At 43.1% G+C, this 22,986-nt stretch overlaps 9 protein-coding genes across 10 annotated transcripts; 5 read left to right on the top strand and 4 right to left on the bottom strand.

The window, feature by feature from the left end:
- Nucleotides 1–1,020: 1,020 nt before the first annotated feature.
- On the top strand, nt 1,021–2,783 carry LOC6559654 (sulfotransferase 1 family member D1). Of its 2 annotated transcripts, none has more exons than XM_032734234.1 (3): nt 1,021–1,455; nt 1,568–2,098; nt 2,158–2,783. In XM_032734234.1, the coding sequence occupies exons 1-3, from the start codon at nt 1,121–1,123 to the stop codon at nt 2,321–2,323; spliced, it is 1,032 nt and encodes a 343-aa protein (XP_032590125.1). In that variant the 5' UTR covers nt 1,021–1,120; the 3' UTR covers nt 2,324–2,783. The 2 variants fall into 2 exon arrangements, with proteins under 2 accessions (XP_032590125.1, XP_001986183.1); XM_001986147.2 differs by having other exon boundaries at nt 1,056–1,455; nt 2,173–2,783.
- An 898-nt stretch (nt 2,784–3,681) lies between these two features.
- Nucleotides 3,682–4,792, top strand: LOC6559653 (sulfotransferase 1A3). Its single transcript, XM_001986146.1, has 4 exons — nt 3,682–3,950; nt 4,003–4,460; nt 4,516–4,588; nt 4,651–4,792. The coding sequence occupies exons 1-4, from the start codon at nt 3,682–3,684 to the stop codon at nt 4,790–4,792; spliced, it is 942 nt and encodes a 313-aa protein (XP_001986182.1).
- Nucleotides 4,793–5,709: 917 nt separating this feature from the next.
- On the top strand, nt 5,710–6,908 carry LOC6560584 (5-formyltetrahydrofolate cyclo-ligase). The gene is made up of 3 exons (XM_001986145.2): nt 5,710–6,221; nt 6,284–6,539; nt 6,604–6,908. The coding sequence occupies exons 1-3, from the start codon at nt 6,108–6,110 to the stop codon at nt 6,837–6,839; spliced, it is 606 nt and encodes a 201-aa protein (XP_001986181.1). The 5' UTR covers nt 5,710–6,107; the 3' UTR covers nt 6,840–6,908.
- An 8-nt stretch (nt 6,909–6,916) lies between these two features.
- Nucleotides 6,917–12,905, bottom strand: LOC6559393 (protein virilizer). The gene is made up of 5 exons (XM_001986144.3): nt 12,776–12,905; nt 10,360–12,691; nt 8,294–10,301; nt 7,171–8,232; nt 6,917–7,104 (listed from the first exon to the last, which is right to left on the bottom strand). The coding sequence occupies exons 1-5, from the start codon at nt 12,839–12,841 to the stop codon at nt 6,924–6,926; spliced, it is 5,649 nt and encodes a 1,882-aa protein (XP_001986180.1). The 5' UTR covers nt 12,842–12,905; the 3' UTR covers nt 6,917–6,923.
- Nucleotides 12,906–13,264: 359 nt separating this feature from the next.
- LOC6559857 (ATPase inhibitor mai-2, mitochondrial) lies at nt 13,265–19,424 on the top strand. Its single transcript, XM_001986141.2, has 4 exons — nt 13,265–13,288; nt 13,493–13,583; nt 13,892–14,033; nt 19,103–19,424. The coding sequence occupies exons 2-4, from the start codon at nt 13,534–13,536 to the stop codon at nt 19,229–19,231; spliced, it is 321 nt and encodes a 106-aa protein (XP_001986177.1). The 5' UTR covers nt 13,265–13,288; nt 13,493–13,533; the 3' UTR covers nt 19,232–19,424.
- Nucleotides 14,066–15,874, bottom strand: LOC6559392 (protein yellow). The gene is made up of 2 exons (XM_001986143.2): nt 15,598–15,874; nt 14,066–15,272 (listed from the first exon to the last, which is right to left on the bottom strand). Exons 1-2 carry the CDS (start codon nt 15,842–15,844, stop codon nt 14,224–14,226), a joined length of 1,296 nt encoding a protein of 431 aa, XP_001986179.1. The 5' UTR covers nt 15,845–15,874; the 3' UTR covers nt 14,066–14,223.
- On the bottom strand, nt 16,750–18,585 carry LOC6560521 (major royal jelly protein 1). The gene is made up of 3 exons (XM_001986142.2): nt 17,843–18,585; nt 17,029–17,778; nt 16,750–16,970 (listed from the first exon to the last, which is right to left on the bottom strand). The coding sequence occupies exons 1-3, from the start codon at nt 18,299–18,301 to the stop codon at nt 16,839–16,841; spliced, it is 1,341 nt and encodes a 446-aa protein (XP_001986178.1). The 5' UTR covers nt 18,302–18,585; the 3' UTR covers nt 16,750–16,838.
- Nucleotides 19,425–19,680: 256 nt separating the features above from the next.
- On the bottom strand, nt 19,681–21,375 carry LOC6559856 (major royal jelly protein 1). The gene is made up of 3 exons (XM_001986140.3): nt 20,823–21,375; nt 20,015–20,758; nt 19,681–19,956 (listed from the first exon to the last, which is right to left on the bottom strand). The coding sequence occupies exons 1-3, from the start codon at nt 21,267–21,269 to the stop codon at nt 19,861–19,863; spliced, it is 1,287 nt and encodes a 428-aa protein (XP_001986176.1). The 5' UTR covers nt 21,270–21,375; the 3' UTR covers nt 19,681–19,860.
- A 676-nt stretch (nt 21,376–22,051) lies between these two features.
- Nucleotides 22,052–22,986, top strand: LOC116804980. Its single transcript, XM_032734233.2, has 3 exons — nt 22,052–22,126; nt 22,179–22,260; nt 22,329–22,986. The coding sequence occupies exons 1-3, from the start codon at nt 22,074–22,076 to the stop codon at nt 22,512–22,514; spliced, it is 321 nt and encodes a 106-aa protein (XP_032590124.1). The 5' UTR covers nt 22,052–22,073; the 3' UTR covers nt 22,515–22,986.

Here is a 22,986-nt window from a genome sequence, read left to right as displayed (position 1 = left end):
ACGCGAATAAAATACGCAAATACATAAATCAAAAATACAAACATTCAGCATTCATTCATATTTTGATTAGGATCAATGGGCCAAGGTGAGTGGAATAAGAATAATATTTACTTAATACGAATAATATCTGATATTTCACTCATAAGTTATTGTGCATTGTTTATACAGAAAATAGACAATATATTAATGATATTCCCCTTTCATTAATTTGAATGTGCGTCAATCTGTGCCGCCGGCGATCGGCATTTAAGCAACCTGTTTAGCTGATTGGCTTCGATTCTTTTTGGGTAAAAAAAGACAGTATATATAAATATGCGTACACTATATATCAACACCGAAGAAGTACACAGGCTAAACAACAATTCGTTAGCACCAAAACTTTCTTTTGCGTCTGGCGAAACAAAGAGCGTCGCTGTAACAAAAGCAAAAGCTTCGTAAAGAAAGTCTTAAAGCACACGATCGATTTGAATGCATTTCGAAAATCAAAAACGAAGCTGACAAAAAACAAAAAACAAGTCTGTTCACAAGTTTGGTGGCGTTGTTTTCATTATATAATACAATCATATGCGTATATGTACACACCTATACGGTTATGTACAAACATACCATGTATAGGGCCATTAGAGATGAGATTTCCGCAAGTGAAACTGAAAGTGACTTTGTCGATTCCAAATTAGTTGAACGTGAGATTATCACATAAATGTGAATTGCAAATTATCAACAGCCAAACAATTCAAATATTTACCCAATGAAAAATGTCTTCATTTTTGTTAGTTTTTTTTTTTGGAAATCAACATTTTTGAAGCCTTTAATCACACACAATCAACCACAGCTGCCACATTAATATTTCTTAAAATATATATGTAAGTTCATTTCCTTTTTATTCGCTTCTGTTTGATAAGCAAGTATTGACAAGTATTCTTCACATTGATCACTTCGCATCACGTTCGCATCTCTGTTGCTGAGCGCTTTGCGCGAAATTCTGCCTCCGGTTTCTCGCTGACTGCAGCAGTGTTTAATATGGTTTTAGCTGCAGAGCTGTTCGGTTGAGCGCAATTCAGTTTGAAATTATAAGAAGTTAGTTGCGTCGTTTCAAAGTCGTTATACAAAAGTCATAATTATGCCCGAGTCGAGTTTCTTTGCGAGAAGCGTTCCCTTCGAGCAAATCGATAAACTGGCCATCAGTGGTGGCTACTCATCCATTTATGCAACCAGCAAGCCCGGCGTACCGGTGGTCGGCAACTGGGAGCAGAGATTCTGTCGCCTGGCTGACACATTCCAGCCTGTACTCGATCGAGTCTATGATTTCGAGGTGCGCGAGGACGATGTGTGGATTGTCACTCTGCCAAAGTGCGGCACCACCTGGATGCAAGAGCTGACTTGGCTGGTGCTCAACAAATGCGACTTTGAAACGGCCAAAAGCGTCGATTTGACAATACGTTCACCATTTTTGGAGTAAGCCATTATTTAAGGCAATTATAATTATAAATAATGAACTATAAAGCGCATTCCCATCACGTACTTGTACCCAGAATCTTTACATTTTGTTGCTTGTTCTCAAATCCAGATTCAATGGCGTCGTTCCGAATGTGCCACATGACACCATCGACGCAGCTAAGGCGATGACCTCACCCCGTCTAATCAAATCACATTTGCCTGCTTATCTGCTGCCCCGCCAGATATGGACAAAGAAGCCAAAGATCATTTATGTTTATCGCAATCCCAAGGACGCAGCCATTTCATATTTCCATCATTGGCGTGGAATGGTTGGATATCAGGGCACAAAAGCGGATTTCATGCACTCATTCATCGATGGCTATGTGAACTTTACGCCCTGCTGGCCACATGTCCTCGACTTTTGGCAGTTGCGCCACGAGCCGCATATCTTTTTCACTAGCTACGAGCGTATGAAGACGCAGCTTGGCCAGGTTATAAACGATGTGGCACACTTTTTGAAGCGCCCCGTCACCGAGCAGCAAGTGGAGCAAATGAAAACGCATTTGTCCTTTGAGAGCATGCGCGACAATCCGGCCTGTAATCATGCCAAGGAGTTTGAAAGCATGAAGGCTGCTGCGGGACGCGAGGTGGAGGAGTTCAGGTGAGCAATTGAGATTTTGATAGGAACTTTAAAATGTTCAATGTTTTATGGCTAAAAAGTGTCGATCCACACAGGTTTGTGCGACGCGGTGTTGTTGGCAGCCACAAGGACGAAATGACGGCGGACGTGATCCGTGAATTCGATCTGTGGTCGGACATCAATCTGAGAGAGTACAAGTTGCATATGGATGACTTCGCAACTTACAGCAAATACAACGAAGTATAAACAATGGTGAACAAATGGCTGTTACCGCGTCGATTAATCATTTTAATAGATTGTAAGCTTAAGTGATACTTAGATACCCAGGCAGATGATTATACAATGTTTATATGTGTTTTTTGATAAATGAATTCCTAGTTTTATAGAATATACATATATACAAAATGCAGTTAGGCATTTGGAGAAGCTACAATCTAACAATTAATTGCAATAGCAGTAAACATTGTATAAAACTGACAATAAATCATGGACAACTAGTTTTTCTAAAATCAGAATAATTTTTTATATGTACAACACATAGCATTTCTAGTTATAAGAGTTTAAACCTGATTCGCATCACAAATTTATATACATTTTATATTAAATACATTTCATATTTGTGTGTGTATTCGCAATGCTATCAGCTAGGGGCAAAACGCGACCAAACTGATAGCAAGGCACACTTTCGTTGAGTATAAACCGATAATGCTGAACATATTGTTTACAAAGAGGTATCTGATTCTTATTTATATATATATATATATATATATATAATTGGGTTACAGATTAAAACTTCAAGCTTAATTTCTCAATTGGCATAAGTGACACCCAAGCAGATTGAGAAAGTCACAGTAGAAGAACTCTTGGTAGTTTCAAAAAAATATGAAGAATTTCTTTGTGTATCTACTCCAGATACGCAAGCTGTTTACTAAAGCTGATCTAACAAGAGAAAAGAATAGATATTGGATTTGACAACTGAAATTATGATGACAACGAGATGTCAGACGACAAACATTGATACGAACTTGTATTTTGATATCTGATAATAATACAATATTAACACTTAAGCGCGTAGTGACTGTTTAGATATCATGTCGTAAATAAAAAGCAAATTTCGCCTAGCATAAGCGATTGTTATTTATTATTCTACATTCATTTCTTTTGCAGAGTAGCATGTACACCCACCAGTGACACAAATTGGGTTTCTGTATTGAATAAATTGGCGCACATGTGCTTAGACACAGTGTATGGTCTATTCTTGCTATTATTTTGCGCTGACATGACTCTAGAATCTTGTTTTATCTGCTCATATTCAACATGTTGAACGATTAGTCGTATCAGCAACAAAGAAACTAAGATTAAATATATCTTTTATGTGCTGATAGAAGAACTAATTGTATTATGGTCGTCTTGGTGGTCGTCTTGCCAAATTCCCAATCTTATTCTGCTGCTAACAATTTCATACAAACATAATACTCCCCATATCGCCAGATTTCATACATGCGTACCTTTATTATGTTTTTGCCTCTCTTTATGGTTGACTCGGATCTTTATCTGCATATATATAAGCAGTATGGCTGCAACACCATTAGTAGGCGCCAGAAATGCAGTGCGAGCAGGTCACACCGAAGAGCTATCCGGTCAATCTGATTGACAAAGATTGGTCCGAGCGGAAACTTTATTTTTGGAGTCCGGCCAAATCATTTCCTGCAATGATTCATGATATGGAGGTGAAGGAAGATGATGTTTGGATTGTGACAAATCCAAAATGTGGTACTACTTGGATGCAGGAGCTGGCATGGTTGCTGCTGAACGATTGCGACTTCGAAGCGGCACTTTCCAAGGACTTGGAACTACGCTCTCCCTTTCTTGAGTAAGTAAAAGATCAAGTAGCCAATCTATTTACGCATAACACTTGTCATTAGATTTGATTTTATGGTAAATTCGGATGAACAAACTGCTTTGGAACGTGTAGAAGAACTGCCATCGCCGCGTCTAATAAAATCGCACCTGCCCCTGCCGCTATTACCTCGTCAGTTGTGGGAGAAGAAAGCTAAAGTGATTTATGTTTTCCGCAATCCAAAAGATGCTTGGGTGTCGGGATATTATCATGGCGTTACAATTGGCTATAACTATGGTAAAACGTTGGAGCAATTCTTCGATGAGTGTCTGGAGCAAGAGAGTGATCGCAGATATATTATCGAACATGCAGCTGAATTTTATCAGCTACGGAATGAGCCTTGGTTTTATTATACCAGCTTTGAGCGCATGAAATGCAATCTCCGCGCTGTCGTTGAAGACTTGTGCAAATTTCTTGACAAGACTGTAACGGAACAACAAATGGAACGTTTGCTTAAGCATCTGTCATTTGAAGAAATGAAGAGTAGGTTGAGATAACATTCACTGATATAATGAGATAATTCTATTTCCTTTTGTAGAAAATCCGACCACAAATCATCTTTGGGAGAGCACTCAGATTAAACTCGAAAACGGCGGGAAAGAAGTTCACAAGTGGGTACAAAAAGTAATGTTAAAATAGAATGATTAACATCGCAGACTTAATATTTTTCCAGTTTTGTGCGAAAGGGCAAAGTAAATGGTTACAAGGACGACTTGACACCCAAGCAGATTGAGAAAGCTGATAATTTTATAGCGGAAAGACTTCTCTTAAACCAAGTCACTTTAGAAGAACTCTTGCTAGTTGACAAACTCTGAAGAATTACTCTTTGTATGTCTCTAAATTCGCAAGTAGCTCACTATAAATTAAAATAAACAATCAAGCAAGTTATATGTACATATAATTGTTTATATGGTTGCTGCTTGAATATCATGTACATGAACCAGTGACGCCCATTGGGTTGCTGCATTGAGTAAATCGCCGTTAAGTAAACCAAAATGAGGCATACTTTTAGGGGCACGGAAGCGACAAACAAAAAGGCGCTAAATCAGCCAAATTCCTATCGATTTATTTTTAAGATATGCTGCATTACGATCACAGTTCCTTTTTATATCGAACTGTTCAAGGATTTTGTGATCATCTAAGGAAATGAGTCGTAATCAAATAATCCTTGTTTTCTCAGAAGCTACAAGAACGATTTGGATGTCCCTTGTTCAGTCTTTAGCCCTGGTCAAACTTAAATCGTCAGAATCTGTAAGGATACGTCCGTTTCGACGAATTTTCCATTGTAAGAAAAGTCCCGCTCTTTCATCTGTTTCAAGGACTATTGTCTTTAGCCTCGTCTGGGCAAGGGATATCTGTGATCCAAAGAACATGCGGATAGTACTTGTATTGTGCAAGTTATGCCAGATTTTTCGATTATTCTCTTTTTTAATTTCTTGTCACATTAACTGACAATCAATTAAGATGTGTTATATATGTTAATGAATATATGGAAAAGAAATGTGTGAAGCAAAGCTCACGACAAAAATTAGCACATGCCTGCATCTTGATTTGATAAGTAGCTTTCAGCGATCAACAGCTGAAACAGGTGAAATATTAAATAATTATTTAGCACTCAACTCTATTTTGTTTTAACGAAAATTTCAAATGCATGGAAAAACTTGTCAAGCTCTTTAAACGGAGTCTTATTGCTTTGCTAATGCTGGCAATATAAGTTTGTATTTCTAGTAGCTCAGCTGCTGTCTTTTTTAGTGCCAAAGTAACGCCAGACGCTGATAATAAAAATAAACAATAACAAAACAACGCTTGATTGCATATAAAAAACAGAACTGATTCTAGTTGCAACCTATTTAATTACAACTAAATGTATTAAACATTTGTATTGTTGATCAGGAAATTAAAGATCTTCGTGCATCTGTCTAGTGTTATTTTGTATGCGCACACAAAGAGCAACTGACGATTGTTTACGAATTTGTGTAGAAACTCAAGCAGTCGGGGAAAAAAAAGCTGATAACGCGCCCACTTTACTGATAAGCAAATAATCCACACTCGTAGATCGGCTATAGACGACTGAAAGCAGAAAACAGAAACCAGTACGCACCGAATTGGGAAAGTGTTCATAGCACCAATATGGCAGCTGTCCAAAATAGCCTGAAAGTTGCGCTAAGAAAGCGCATGACTGAGATTCTCAGCTCTCTGACGCCCGATTCGATCGCCCGGCAATCGCAAGCGGTTACCTCAAAGGTCAGTTCTAGATACTATATATTCTAATCAATGTTTTTGAACAGCATCTTTGTACTTTGCAGGTGGTACTGAGTGAGGCATTTCGTCAGGCGCAACGTGTTAGCATATATTTGAGCACCAAAGATGAACTGGATACCACAGAGCTAATCCGTGAAATGCTTCGACTAGAGAAGGCGGTGTTTGTACCCAGCTATCAGGGTACTAAGATGAAAATGGTGCGCTTGCTGGATATGACGGATTACGAAGGCTTGCCACTGACCAAATGGAACATTAAGCAGCCGGACTTTAAGGAGAATCGCGAGGATGCCTTTACAAATGGTAATCAATCAATCCACATTTGTAATATGACTTAATGATGATGTATCCTTACACCACCTTGCAGGACATGGCATTGATCTGTTTATTGTGCCCGGCGTGGCATTCACTCGCAACGGCAATCGCATGGGTCACGGTATGGGCTACTATGATAAATATTTAACTCAACATGCGGCCAAGTATCCGCATAAGAAGAGCACTATTATGGCACTGGCACTTAACGAACAGATCGTTAGCAGTGAGGAGCTGCCCATGGAGGATCACGATGTGCGCCTGAATTGTGTTGTTACAGAGAATTCTTAAAATTTAATCACGTTACATACAAAATTGTATAAATCGAATATACACAAAACACTTTTTTCATATATGCAATTCTATTGTTTGATTCTAACGCAAATAGGGCGGTCGGGATCGCAGACCACGCCCACGAGGTCGTCCACTGTAATGGGGCGATGTATAATGTGAATCGCTATTGCTAAAGTGCGAGTCCGAATTGCTGGACCGATACGGCGTACCAGGAGACTCAGACCAGCTGGAGGGTGAGCCAATCCTCATAAGTTTCTTTTGCCTGCGCGAAACGAAAAACACTTTAATTAGTAAATAACTTGAATTTGAATACTCTATAACTGCTTACCTGTAAGCAGCTGCTGCTGAGATGCGTGAGCCACGATTGCGACCCACTCGTGAGCCGCGCAGCATTGAGGGTATTTTATTGTAACCCGTTGGCCCTGTCGGCTGGGCGCCGCACGTCTCCAGCGCCAAGAAATCATCCACATGTAGCGATGGGGGTCGGGAAGTGTTTGGCGGCCGGGAGCGGAACAAGTCGCCACGGGAGGGTGGCGGCCTGGCAAATCCGCGTCCCCTCACTGCACTCACAAACATTTTCTTCTCGGGTCGACCTGTTGCGGGCTCCACCTCGACGCGTCGCGTGCGGAAACAGGGCGCTGTGGGTGTCATTTCGCGATTGGATTGCGGTGAGCCCGATAAGTGCAGGACGCGTTTGCAATCGCCGGTGAGATTCAGATCGGGATTCAGGCACCCATTGGCCAAATCCGTTAAATCACAGGCAATGCGTTCATACAGCGGCTCATCCATATCCTCGATTACCTCAATGGGCAGCGGATCAAGCCAGTAGCTTGCCGTCAGCTGTGCATTCTCAGCCGTCGCACAGAAGCGCGTAAAGATCGGACGTGCCTCGTATTGGGTAACAATGCCCTCCGCTTGCGGCAGATAGGGCTCAACGCTTAGCGGTCCAACAATATTGGTGCTGCCAGTTGCAGTTGGATCAGCATCTTCGGTTTGAGTAGCCGCTACTGGGAGCGTCTCCTGATCAAGCCTGGATGCATGCAGTGCAATGAGCTGCTTCAAGTCCAACAGTGCCGCCTCATTGACCAATGCCTTGAACTTCTCAAGCACTTTGAGTATACGTAAGAGCACCGGCGCCCTCTCTAGCTCAACATCCTGAAACTCCAGCAGCTGAGCGAGCTCCACGGCGCCCAACTTAAGCGTACGCTGGGGCATTGCGGACATGGCTGGCGGTGGCTCGATTTGTGTCAACGAGCGCAACAGTAAAATTAACGATTCAATGTTGGCATGGAACTCGACTGTCTCATTGTGGAGTATAACACGCTCCATCCAAGCCTGGAATTCGCTAATCTTCTGCTTCAGCAACTGTGCCAGGTGATAAAATGTGTAGCTGTACGAAAGGAAGATAACAATTTGAATTCATAGAATGAAATTATGAATTTAGTGCTTACTCATGCTCGGTGAGAATGACCAGATTGCGAACGGCCAATATAGAGATACCGTGTGTCACCTCAACACTGGCCAGATTACTGAAGACGGCATCGATGACGCGTGGCAATAGCTCCTTGGGCGGCAGTGCAGCTGACAAATTGAGGCTTGGCTGTGCAATTGATTTATGTGAAATTAATGAAAGGCCCGAGTCGAGAAAACTGTCCAAAATGCGGTGCACGGCCTCCTGGCAATTGGAGACGACCTCATTGAACTCGTTCAATGCCAACAGCGATTGGAACAGTTCCCAAAACTTGCCCGACAATATGGACAGCATGGAGCTCTTGAGTGGCGCAAAAGCACAGAGACGCGTGGAGAAACGGAGTAGACGCTCCAGATTAGTGGTGGGCATACAGTTTGCAGTTTGATACTCGGTGCAGAGCAACTCCATAATAGTCTTGGCTATAAGCAGCGTCATGTTTGGAGCCAAATCCGATAGCTGCATGCACACGCGCTGCAGTAGTTCGGAGAGCTGTGGGAAACTTGATGGCGCCAAGGCTTCCACCAGCTTGGCAATCTGTCCGCTCTGTGGATGCAGATGTGCGGACCAAAGCTTGCGTTCGGTAATCAAACGCTGCTTGTGCTGCAGCTTCAGCTGTTCACTCAACGGTTGTGGCATCGGCAGCGGCAGTGGCAACAGTTCCGCCAACAATTTGAGACCCGGTATAAAATTGGCTGGTCCATCGATGTTCTTCAGAACCTCACGTATCATTTGCGTCCAAAGCGACTTGTGCAGCGACTCCTCATCCTGCTCGTCCGGCTGCGTATAGGCCAACAGCGCTTGCACCACCTCCAGTTTGCACTGTTCCACCTCGGCGCCAGCCTGACAGCGTGAGGGGTAATAGTAGAGCAGATAATATACCTTGACAAGATGGTCGATGGCGGTTAGATCTTTGAAGGTGCCATCGCGACACCGAATGGCATAGGTGAGCAGCTCGCGAAGTATTTGCAGCGTGAGCAACATAATCTGGCAGCAGTGCACACCCTGAATGGTCATCAAAGCGGGCGCATGCATTCCCGGCTGTTCAAAATACGTGCACAAGCGTTCCAGTATTTGGATCATTAGCTGCACCCCATCCGCTGCATACAGCTGAAGGGCGACAAAGCGATGCTTGAGCTCCTCGGTACCCATACGCTTGCTGGACGATTTAACGCCCGGAGGCGGTGCCGAATTGGTGATAACCAGGTATCGCAATATGCGTAATGCCATTATCAAATCACCGGGAAAGGTGGTCAGATAGTCCAGGGAACGCCCAATGACCTCAACCAGCGGCAATATGTCATCGTAGATAAACACATTGATCGCCTCCAGTGGCTTCATGTACACATACATTTCCTGCAGCACAGCTGAGACAGATGGCTCGAAGGTTTCATGATTTTTGGCCAGTTCCAGAATGACAGAGCCGTGCTCGATAAGATAGTCGAGCTGCTCGCAATAACGCACACATGCATCGACCATATCCACTGCATAGCTTAGCACTGGACTCTTGTATTTGGTGCCCGGGGAGCTGAGCTGTCGCTGTGACTGCAGTCGCTGCTCCTTCTTGATGAGGTCCATGAATATCTTCAGATTGTTATTCATTCCGAGCACTTCAACGGTGTGCTGTCGTCCATTTGGATCGCAGGTCTGCGAATATATCGCATGGATGTGCGTCGCCACTTTAATCGCATCGTATTCGGACGCTGCGGCCGTAAAGACAATAGCGTCCAGGTGATAACGTGTCTGCACCTTGTAAGCCAACTCAATGCCCAGTCGGGCCAAGCGCGGAAAAACTGGTCGAGGAACAGGAATTACTCTCTGGTATGTCATCAGTGCGACTCCAGTAATCAGCTCCGTTTGCACACCGACATCAATTGCAATATTTTCACTCCCAGGAGTTACCACAGTAGAGGCTTCTACTTTCACTTCCGTTTCGACCTTTTGCAAGCTGTCCGACGATTCTACAGATACATTTGTCTGCTCTGTTTGAACTGGAAGATTTGCAAACTCAGAAAGATTATAAAATCAATAGTTAAATCTATAACATACCTTGCTGTTCCTTGTATATAAACGTCTTGGGTGTCGTCGGTACTTCATCCAGTCCTAGCAGTATGGAGACAATAGCTTGCGTTGCTTCAAAGGCATCGTCTACAAAGTAATCGATGCCCACATGGGATTTAAGCAGCGCATGTAATAGATCCAGTGTGCACAAGAATGTGGTCGCTGGCAACTCTTTCGAGTTGCTCAGAATCAGCAGCACTGATTCGGCCAGACTATGCTGCTTAAAATAAGATTGCAGGGCATTGCCAAAGCTACGCTGTGCATTTGGATCGGTGACCAGTTCGAACTTCTTGGAGACCGGCAGAAAGCGACGCGGCTGCTGGAAGCTGAGCTGATTGACCAACAAAGCATCCATGAGCATCTCAAAGGCGAATTCGATCTGTTGGCAGACCTTAGCCAGAGGTCGTTCCACCTTGCGGATGAAGAGCTGTGTGCAGTTTTTCTGCACACACTCCAGCGCCTCGTAGAGATGCAGTTTCTTGACGATGGCCTGCAGGGCGTATTTGGTGCGCGTTAGCTTGGCAGTCTTGAGGAACTCGAGTATTCGCTGATAACCCTTGATCTTGTCACCCAAAAAGTGACGAATGCCCAACTTCGTGTCGATCATGGAGTAGACAGCCTTGAGCAGCTGCAGTTTAATCGATAGCGCCATATAGGGCTCCTGATAAAGGCTAAAGACCGCTTCGAATGGATCAAAATTGTGATGCTGCATCAGATGCTTGAACAGCTCCTCATTCGTCAGCAGCAACTCGGCCATCCGTGCACCAAGTTTAATGTGTCGTATCTTAAATGCTGGCTGCGGTTGCATGTAAGCCGCCTGAAAGCTGAGCGCTATTTGTAATATGTTCGCCGCTTGACGCAGATGCGATTCGTCATTCTTGAAAAACTGTTGCAGCACAAAATTGCGTCGCTTGTAGTGGTGCATCAGGTAGCCCAGCTGATTGTTTAGCTGCTCGCCCAAGTAGACAAACTGTTCGCGTTCGTCGACGGTGACGCCGCTGTGCTCCTCGTTGAAAGCGCTCACATTGTCCCAGCGTATTTGTAGCGATAGCTTCTTAAAGAGCAGACGCAGCGTGTCGAGCTCTTTGCCAAAATGCGACAACAAATCACCTTCGTAAAACAACAGCGGACGTTGCCATGGCTCGAAGGCGTCTATTGCCGGCGGTGCAGCGGCTGCAGCTGCCTCCAGATTTCGTTCGTACTCGGCCGCAGCAGCCGCATCGAGTGCCGCTTCCTCGTCTTCCAAATCATCGCCAATGATCTCGTCATCGCTCAGAATCGGCTCAAACTGCTCTTGTGGCGTATCCGAACGCTCCCGATCCCGCTCCCGTTCTCGTTCGCGCTCGCGCTCCTCTTCCTCGCGCTCACGTGGCAATGATTCCGAGGAATGCCGATAGCCGTGCGAACTCTGCAGCTTATAGTGCGAGCGTGTATCATCATCGTCATAGTCCATGGTGTCGGGTGAACGAGGTCGTGTAGGCGAATCAATTGAAACGGGCGGCGTACGCGGCCACTTGTGCTCATCGGCATCCGAACGTGAGCGCTCCGACCTCTTACGACGCGATCGATGGCTCGAATACTCTGGTGAGCGCGACCAATCCCGTTGCGCTTTGTCGCGTGAGCAGCGCAGATATTCCCTGTCGTTGCTCTCCGAGTGCGTGTGCGTGCGCAGAGGTGGCGGCGAATGATCCGTGGAGTGCGTAGAGCGTCGCAAACGCCTCAAATCACGCTGTTCCTCATCCGCATGCTGATGGTAATGATCGCGCGACAAGCCATACTCGATGTCATCGTGTTCGTAGTCGCTAACATTGGCCTTATGTGCAGCCGTCACCAGCAGTACCTCACTTGGCATGGGCTCAGACCATTCATCCTTGAGCACTTCGTCCGGCAGGAGAACATTGTGCACATTGTCGCCACTGAGATTGCACATCTCGGGGCCCGTCATTGCTGGCTCGCAGGGCAACGTTGGACTAGCAATTGGCTCCGTTACCGAGTTGGTGAGGATGCCGTAGACAGCTAGGGTAATGGCGCTATACCAACCCCGGAGGACGAGACCATCAGTTGGTATCTTTTCCTGCGAGCAATCAAGGTGGATGCAGTCGTTCTGGTTGTATCGCAGTAGGCCCAAGTTCTCAAATGCCGAGGCACCCGGCATTCCCAAATCATTCACAAAGAACTCCAGATCGAATTTTGAGGGATTCGTGGCGCCCAGACGAACGCCGCCTGGGAAATCCGCTTGGACGCGAGCGCCCAATGGTATTATGCGCACCTGTGTGATAAACACCGGCTTCGGAAACTGCACTAAGTCCAAGTTGATGTCCTTTGATGGTAATTAAAAGGATTTGAGTGATTTTTCTGCCGCACACACATGTTGATTACTTGAAAAATGCAAATTTCTACTTACGGTGACTTCTTCGTGTGAGAAAGTGTCAAAGAACAGCAACTCGGCTCCATCATCAGCATCGGCCATTTTGGCTTGCAATTGGGACCCGTTGACACAATTAATATACTTATTACAAGTAAATTTTGATATTTAAAAATAAAAATAAACAAGCGTCCGTCGGCAAATTTTTTGTTGCGAACTAGTTAAGTGTGACCGTGGCAGCATATTATGGTTAAAATATCGAATTGGTGCTGGTATGCTGCTCACCGATAATTCATGTAAAACCAAATCTGCGTTGCAAGGAAGCCAAGTAATTTAAATTTTACAGTCAACTTAATAAAGTTAACATGTTGATTTTAACATACTAAATAAACAGCCTAATTCTTTGAGATTCGATAATTGTGAAGAAAATCGTGCAATTGCACGATAAGCAAAGATAAGTAGCTTGTTGAATGCATTGGCAACCCTAAAATTAACCGGCTCGCCACTTCGGGCACACTTGCGGCATACAAGTTTCGTCAGCAGAAGCATCCAGTAAGTTATTTGCGCCACAATTAATTTCTATATATATACATACATATGTCTTAATGTTTTTCATTGAGTGAAAACAAACAAATGCGCACATATATATATATATAGATATTTTCTTTGTTGATTCTTATATGAAATATGCAAGTGTTTTAAATCTCGCAGGTCATCGTGTGTTTTAATATTCGTTTCTTTTTTGTCTATTTCCAGATTATTCACCTATACTAATTTTTCATTGTTTACTGAGCAGAATGTTCGTTGTACGCCGTAGCACAGCCCGTTTGTACCCCGCTGGAGTGCAGTAAGTTTTCAACTATTAATTGAATGCCTATTAGCACCTCTACAAATTGACCGCAAACACAATACAAAATGTGTTCTTTGGCAATCAATCTTTCATACGTAACCTGCGTAAATTAGTTATTGCTGATAAGATAAACGAACAATTCGAGCCCCGAAAATCTATTTTCACTTGACCCGGCACTAAATACAGCTTTAATTGTATGTGTGTGTGTGAAAGTGAGTGTGTGTTGGTTACGGCTTCATTATTACATAACAAGCGCAAACATGTTGATGCTTTTTCTTATGCGACTTCTTTTTCTCTGCACACAGATTGGCAAAAATGAGCGGCCAGTTGGGCGACTTGGGCAGTGGTGCCGGCAGGGGCGGCGGTGGCGGTGGCTCCATTCGTGAGGCTGGCGGCGCCTTTGGCAAAATGGAGGCTGCTCGCGAGGAGGAATACTTCTACAAGAAGGTAAGTGGCAAATGCAGCTCAACACCAAGAAATAAATATATACAAAATTTATTTAAATAGCGTAGCTTCAGAAGCATCGATAATACAGTTTAAATTTTTACCGCAATTTTAAATGTGCTTGATAATCCAGAACAATCGATAAGAATTGGTGGCAACACTGTTTTTTTTCAATGGCATGCTGAAATTGGCTTTAGAAGCAATGCAAGCCATGGAGCAGCTCATGCAGCCCACACTTTTGTATGCGATAATTGACTTCCTTGAAATTGAGACCTGCTCCAAAAGCTTTTTGCAAGCGATTCGACAATGCCCACAGCTCCTCTTTGCCCTCGTGGTTTCGGATAATCTTCAGACCGCTTGTGAATTGCAGCCTGTGTTCATCGGCGATGAGCAGCGCTAGATTGTCGTGCTTGTACGGCTGACGAATGTTCCAGGCAAGTATGCCGGCTGGCTGCACCAGTCCGCACAGCAACATGCCCGTCTCGCTCATCGCCGTCCCCACACACTGGCTGCCCCGCTTGCCTAGCAATAAGAATTGATCCAGACCAGCACTGACATCGTTACGCTTCCATATGCTCGCATTGTTGACCACCTGCAGTGGAATGGCCATCTGCCAGTTGCTGGATAGCGAGTGAAAGTACAGCATGCGCTCCATCCTACCAGCTAGAGTGTGTGGCGTCAATGTGAGTGCCACAGTTCCGTCCCAAAGTTGAAAACTCTCGCCGGCTACTGTGAAGGTGCCAAAATCTGGATGCGGATAGGTGTACTTGTTCTCGATACGCCACGATTGCTGCGCAGTCACATCATAAACCACAATGCCATCGCCAATCGAGTCCGCCATGTAGACGTGCTTCACATCACAGTTCTCTGCATCCAGGTCAATGGTGGGCGTAACGAAGCGGCTAACGCCCTCTTTGTACATGTCGCGCGGCATGCGATAATGATGCACTACACCACCACTTGCCAAATCTATGGCGTACAGCTGTGGGGCACAGTGCTGCACAAAGTCAATCTCGCCACTGTCCAATATCCACATGCGTCCACATTCGTCGATCTGTGTGCGATACACGGATGTCAGGCCATTGCAGTCGGCACCATGGGATTGATGCCAATCGTAGCTAGGATAGGGTCGCAAAACTGTCCCATTCTCTTGCACCTCATTGGTCACATATGCCAAAGAGTAGGGCACGCCCTTGCCGAATCGTGGAATGGTCATAAAGATCGACGGCGTTTTGTCACCATCTGTACCGAGAGAGAGAGAGAGAGAAGTCGTTTATATTCTATTGAGATTAATCTTACAAACTCCAGTCCAGTTTACACTCAGAAATAAAAGCTGCCAGAAGTTCAGTTTCACATTTTTCAAGGTCTTTCTCACTCTAAAATGCTTACAATCTTATTTTGTGAAGCATTTTTGCCAACAGATTCAAATTCGCATATTAAAAGCTCGAGCTTTAGAGCCACTTTTATAATCACCAGGTTATTTAATTGCAAGCGTCCACTATAAGAGAGCTCTCGTTTTCAGGTTGAGCGTTTTAATTAGGTGTTTCATTTTTAATGATTTACTTACGTGTATAGTAAACATCCACATCGATGGGAATAACATTATCTGGATTATAGAGACCTTCGTGGAGGACACGCTCCTGTTCCTGGAGCGTTGGGAAACTCAGTACCAAATTGCGCGCCTCAAAGACCTTCTCCAAGGCGTTGGGATGGTATGAACCGTCAGGTCCTGTGCCATATTGTCCAGCTGCAATGCCTAGCCAGCCACAAAGAAATCCTATTAGTATCCTGATGCAATGCTGACTGATATCCATGCTGCTTCCGAGAGCAATTTGTGATCTGCTCCACGTAAGACCTAAACGGTAACTGAGTACGGGCTGCAGGCAAGCGCTCCATGTCTTTCTAATCTAGCCATTAGGCGTAGCAGCAGCTCCAGCTTCACAGCAGCGACAGCTAACCAGACCAGACTTGATCAATTGGGTCAGTTTTGTGGCAAACTGGTTTAATTGCACATTAAAAGCTTGCATTGAAATTCTCATTGTAACGATCTTGTTTGTGTCACTAACAAAAAAAAAGTCAAAAAACCGAAAAATATAAGCTAAACATTTTGGGGGTATAATTATGCATAACTTCCAACCACTTCCAGTCACTTCCACTCGGTGCCGCATACGCCACTAATATAAGTCCATTGATCTCCCATTGAGCACGTTACAGCATTAAATCATGTGTACTCTAACAGAGAGATTAACAAAGCGTCTCGGGGAATTTACCTCTGTCAGATTTGTTTAGATTAGTGTTTACTTAAGAGCTATGAGTCGACATAAAATTTCTCTTTTCACATATTTGTAAGAATAGGGTCTACGTGCTAATGATCTCAATACTTTGTTTGCCTTGAAGGTGTCGCTAGAAATAACAAATCACAATACGATTTTCGTTTCATTTTAAAACTGGTTCTTTCGGTTTCTGTAGAGTATTCAGTATTCGCTTTCCTACTACCAAATTAGTTCATTCATTGCTGGTATTCAATCGGATCGTGTTTTCAGTCCATTTACCAGTTGCCTTACATCAAATTCCACTTGCTCCACGTGTCAGAGAGATCATCTTTAGTGCGTAGCATCATTGATAAGGCGACTTTGAACTCTTGCGACACAATTATTTATAGCCATAAAAATGATTTCACATCACACATATAATACAGCTCAACAATGAAAATACCCTGTTTAGCTGAAAAGTGTTATATAAATGTTATTTTTATTTGGGTAACCAATTGATACTCTTATTTAATAATAAAATCTTTTATGTATAGGATTAAGTAAAGACCAAACGATTAGATAAATCATCATCGCTTGCAAAATATACCCCACTGTGAATATCGCTGAGTGGGCGACGTAAAATGCGGAAATTCACCTCCTTGGAATTTAAAGTGCCGCTAGCAATTTTCTGCAACAGGAGACAGTCAAAAAATGCAAAGTCAAAAGAGAAAAGAAGTTTAACTTACCTGAAAACGATTAGACAGCATCCAGAGTTCCTCCTGCCCGCGGCTATTTCGCACAACTTTCATGCCACTGACAAACTGTAGGTCAGTGGACTTGGCGGGCAGGTTGCCAAAGTTACGTGACGTGTAGGGTGTATTCGTATTCCATGCGAACAACTTTATGGGATTGAAAGTGACACAGTAGAGATTGTTGCGGCTGTCCATAGCAGAGGCACCACATTCACTCTTGCGCCTGCCCAGCAGCTTGAACTGTTCCGGCATGGCATCCGCATCATCCGCCCAGTTCTCCCGCCTGTTTATCACGTTCAGTGGCACCGAATACTCACTGACACTGGCCAATGGATGGAAGTAGAGATTACGTTTGTTATTATTCACAGTAAAGATGCCGTCCATCAGAATGAAACTCTCGCCGGCAATCGTATGTTGTCCATAATCGGGATCTGGGTACATGAAACGATTCTCGATACGCCAAGCAGCTTTCGCCTGATGATCGTAAACTACGAGACCGTGATAGGTGACATCCGGTACATAAATCATGGTGCGTGCACAGTTGCCCCGTGGAGGTGGATCCAGCACCAGCACATTGGGCGCAATGAAAAGTGAGGCACCTGATACATAAGTATCATTGGGGAAGCGGAAGCGATGCAGTAAACGATCATTATTCAGATCGAATTGCAGCAGCTGTGGCGGACAATGCTGCACGCCACCTACATTGCCTGAATCAATGACCCACATCTGATTGCACTCCGTAATCTGCAAAAGAACTTACTGCTGTATCTCCACAAAACCTATGAACTACTCCCAATCCAATACTTACAGCCACACGAAAGGCGGAGGTGATCCGATCACAATTGTCGCCATTGTTGTTGTGCCACGCGAAGTTGGGATAGGGCTGTAGCAAGGGTCCATTGCTGCCCAACTGCTCCGATACCATTGCCAGTGTGTAGGGTATGCCACTGACGAAACGTGGAATAGTGGTAAACACACGCGCCTGTCCATTGGCCAAGTATTGTGGCTGCACATCAATGGGTGTACCATATCCTTCCCTCAGATTACCATCTGCTTGCGCCTTGTGTCGATCCTGGTCAGATGCAAAACCATACTCCAATTGTCGCCATTCGGTTACTGGCTCAACACTGAGCCTTTGACCATGTCCATTACCATAGCCAGGGTTTTGGGGGCTTCCGTAGCCAGCCACCTTACCCAGAATCGTCCCAAATACCATCAGAAGCAGCGACAACCGCACTCGCAGTTTACTTTCTCTTTGCTTTCTCATCTTGAATTGTCGACGTTCCGACCGGAATTGAATTCTGCGCTTATCAACGGTTCTTATAAAATATTAATTTTGTTTATTTGTATTTTGTTTTTCTTTAGAAACTGATGTCTGTATTAGGCATACGCTCAAGGCGGCATTAGTTAAATATTGAATTTAGCTTTATTTGCGCGTTTTCTTTTTAATTTCAATTGTATCAATAGAAGAGTAACCTTGAGTTCAAAATCTACTTTCTTGGAAGATTCTTTGGCTTTCCCCACGTTTCTGTCACTTAGGCTGCCAATTCACAACTAAAACTGGCTTCAAAGCAACTCAAGCCGATAACCAATAAAACTGATACAGAATCAGGTTCAGGCGCAGGTTGAGATGTCTGGCAGAAGCGACAACAAAAACGGAGACAGAAACATAATGTTGTCGTTTGTTCAACCAGTCTTTTCTCTTATTCAGCTTTTATGTTCTCTTACATTTCGCCACTTAAAATAATTTGGTGGCTAATTTGCATGAGTTGTCACGAGCTCTCTAGCGTTATTTGCTTTCGTGTGCTAAAATATCTTTACTTAATATTTACGTTGGCACTCAGATTATTGGGTATTTACGCCATAGCTAAGCAGCTTTAGAAAGAACATTTGGAAGTGCTTATTGTCAGTAAATAATACTTTAGAATAATAATAACGTTGACAAATCTCGTCAAGTTATAATTGGGCTTTTGTCCATTTTTCAATTGTTTTGTTATTGCACAAAAGGTCATTAAACCATATCTTAATAATTAGATTCTTTATTGACGTGTTTTTGTTTACTTTGTAGCAAAAGGATCAGCTGGAGCGCTTGAAGAACGATCAGATCCATCAGGCCGAATTCCATCATCAGCAGATCAAGGAGCACGAGGAGGCCATTCAGCGCCACAAGAATTTCCTCGAGAATTTGCACAAGTGAATAACTTGATCAACTCAATAACTCAATGAAATGAACAACTTTCACATTAACGATAACTATTGCGTCACAATTACTTAAATGCATTTCTTTAATTATATAATATGTTTTTGTATTGTTCTTTAAGTGATTCTACACACACAAGGCTTTAATAAAGAATTGTTTTCACTGTTCGCATTTTAGCGTAAAACTTGAATTTAATTTGTATTCTAGGGTGTCAATTGGCTGAGATCGATTGATAAATCTTGCTTCAAAATTATGATCGTATTGTAATACGCTAAACTTGTATTTGAAAACCGAGTTTTGTACGCATTGCGAATATCAGTAATTTATAATATTTATAAATATAATCAGTAATTTATAATAAATAAAAACCCCTTCATTCAATCAACTTAAAATAAACGTTGACATCACTTCTGATGTGAAAAATCAAAGTGGAACTCTTGATAATATAGCGCTCAAATAAAATTAATTGTTTATTAAAAGTTAAAAAGAAGGAAGTACACACCCTTCTTTTGAGATTGTATTAAGTATTTTTTTTTCGACACATACATATGCCTGTTTTATTCCATTCACGTCAAGGTCATTATAAATCAGATACTCCCAAGAGGGTAATTCATTCAAGCCTAAAGCTAGGCTACGATATTTTGTCTCTGAATATCGTCGAGTGGGCGGCGCAAAATGCGGAAATTCACCTCATTGGAATTTAAAGTGCCGCTAGCAATTTTCTGCAAAAGGAGACTGTTACAAAATGTCAAGAAAAGAGAAAACAGTAGATTAACTTACCTGAAAACGATTAGAGAGCATCCAGAGTTCCTCTTGACCGCGACTGTTTCGCACAACCTTCATGCCACCGACAAACTGCAGCTCATCGGAATTGGCGGGCAGACTAACAAAGTTACGTGCGGTGTACGGTGTATTCGTATTCCATGCGAACAACTTTATGGGATTGAAAGTGACACAGTAGAGATTGTTGCGGCTGTCCATAGCAGAGGCAGCACATTGACTTTCGCGGCTGCCCAGCAACTGGAACTGGTCCGGCATAGCATCTACAAAATCCGCCCAGTTCTCCCGCCTGTTTATCACGTTCAGTGGCACTGAATACTCACTGACACTGGCCAATGGATGGAAGTAGAGATTACGTTTGTCATTATTCACAGTAAAGATGCCGTCCATCAGAATGAAACTCTCGCCGGCAATCGTATGCTCTCCATGATCGGGATCTGGGTACATGAAACGATTCTCGATGCGCCAAGCAGCATTCGCCTGATGATCGTAAACTACGAGACCGTGATAGGTGACATCCGGTACATAAATCATGGTGCGTGCACATTTGTTCCGTGGATCCCGCACCAGCACATTGGGCGCTATGAAAAGCGAGGCACCTGATACATAAGTATCATTGGGGAGGCGGAAGCGATGCAGTAAACGATCATTATTCAGATCGAATTGCAGCAGCTGTGGCGGACAATGCTGCACGCCACCTACATTGCCTGAATCAATGACCCACATCTGATTGCACTCCGTAATCTGCAAAAGAACTTACTGCTGTATCTCCACAAAACCTAGGAACTACTCCCAATCCAATACTTACAGCCACACGGAAAGCGGAGGTGATCTGATCACAATTGTCGCCATTGTTGTTGTGCCACGCAAAGTTGGGATACGGCTGTAGCAAGGGTCCATTGCTGCCCAACTGCTCCGATACCGTTGCCAGTGTGTAGGGTATGCCACTGACGAAACGTGGAATAGTGGTAAACACACGCGCCTGTCCATTGGCCGAGTAGTGTGGCTGCACATCAATGGGTGTACCAAATCCTTCCATCAGATTACCATCTGCTTCCGCCTTCTGTCGATCCTGTTCAGAGGCAAACCCATACTCCAATTGTTGCCATTCCTTTACGGTCTCCACGCTGCGAGTAGGACTAATTTCCCTAAGCACATTTCCTAAGAGAGAGGCACCCACCTTGCCCACAATTGTCCCAAATATTATCAAAAGCAGCGGCAAGCGCAAGCGCAGTGGTGCAACTTGGTGTTTCATCTTGGATGGGTGCTCAATTGTCAATGCACTGACTGGAATTGATGGTCGGTGCTTATCAACGTTTTTTATAGGTTATTTATCTTGTTTATTATTGACATTATTATTTATTTTTGCAACTGATTATTCTGTATTTAGGCACACACGAAAGCCGCATTTATTGAATATTGACTTTTAATTAGCCTATTTGTGCATTTTTCAATACCTTCTGTTTAGCCAGTTGTATCAATTGTTTCACAATACTATTGTCTTCAAAATTCACTTTCTTGGCAAATCATTTGCTTTTCCTCACGCTTTACTCACCTAGTCTGTCAATTAGCTGGGCAAACTAATAACCGTTAACAGTGATACAGAATTGTCGTTAGATAATTGTTCATAGCTTTCTAATAAAGTATATAAAATTATATTAAATCTTACAGATCAGCATTTATTTTTCGCATCACATACATATATCATACATTTCATTCATAATTGTGAATCAGTTATTTCGCAGTGGTCAATTAATTTGTTCGAAATGATATTTTTGTGATATAAAATTAACATCCAGCCTAAAAGTATGCAACCAAATTTTTGGGTCTAAAGTTCTTTTACAGTGAAGTCCAGAAGTAAAGTGCAAGCCAATAAATATTTTACTACAAATACATGGACTTAAAAACTGCATTCTGTGTTGTTCTAGTAAAGCACTTTTGGTTTAATATGTTTTACTTTTCTTTTACAATACATTTTGAGTAATAATTCAGATAATTCACTTGAAATAAATAAGTTTCACATAAATTCAATGCCATTTTCTAGCAAGCAAAATTAATAATGTCTAATTTAATACGCAAAATTCTAAAGCATAGCACAGATTTCACTCATTGGTAGGTTTAATATACTTCTTATAACATTAATTAATATGTAATTACTTACAAGGAAATATTTGATAAAAAACAATTTTAATCTGGGTAACATTGTGGGCAACAGTGGGGATCTTAAGTTGGAAGAACTACATTTGGTAATAAAATATATGTATATCATTGAGTAATTCTTAAATCATTTAACCTAAATACCTTATTATTGCAGGAGCGCAGTGAGTTGGAGGCTCGCTGCACGTTGTTGTTGCAGAAGCAACGTTGTGTTCAGTCCATGATGACAGATTTGACGCGCAACATCAAGCAAATGGAGTTTGACATTGTTCAGATGAATAAGTTGGCAGGAACGGTTAGCACCAAGCAGCGCCAGGCAGAAGAGAGCCACAACAAGACATAGACAATGAGAAGGTGGGAGAGGCTGTGTGATTCACACGAGAGAGCAAAACAAGTTGGTGATTTTTGTGCGCTTATCATTGTATGCAAAGCAAAAAGCCCCCGAGCGGTGCTTTACGACAGCAGCCGAACTTAAATCCACTGGCTATATAAATAATCTACGTTCCCGGCTGAGCTGTATTATTACTCGAGTAGAAGTTTCGCATAACACATCATGAAACTAATCGCACTCTGCTGTTTGTTGTTGGCGTTGTTTGCTTGCACTCTGGCAACTCCCTCTCGTGACTCTGGTGGCAATAGCTGGAGAGGCGGCTCATCTGGATCCCAACCAAAGTCGCGTCCATTATATTATGATGCGCCCATACGTCGACCTGGCCAACCTAAGACAATGTACGCCTAGTAAACAAAAATACTTATTCCAAAGATAAAGCTAAACTGAGATCAAATATATAATTATATAAAAAAAAAAATATGAT

The sequence above is a fragment of the Drosophila grimshawi genome, unplaced genomic scaffold, assembly GCF_018153295.1.
Source record: "Drosophila grimshawi isolate 15287-2541.00 unplaced genomic scaffold, ASM1815329v1 contig_1367, whole genome shotgun sequence".
NCBI classification, from domain to species: domain Eukaryota; kingdom Metazoa; phylum Arthropoda; class Insecta; order Diptera; family Drosophilidae; genus Drosophila; species Drosophila grimshawi.
Note: the sequence above shows the minus strand (reverse complement) of the source record. Positions and strands in the feature narration are given on the sequence as shown.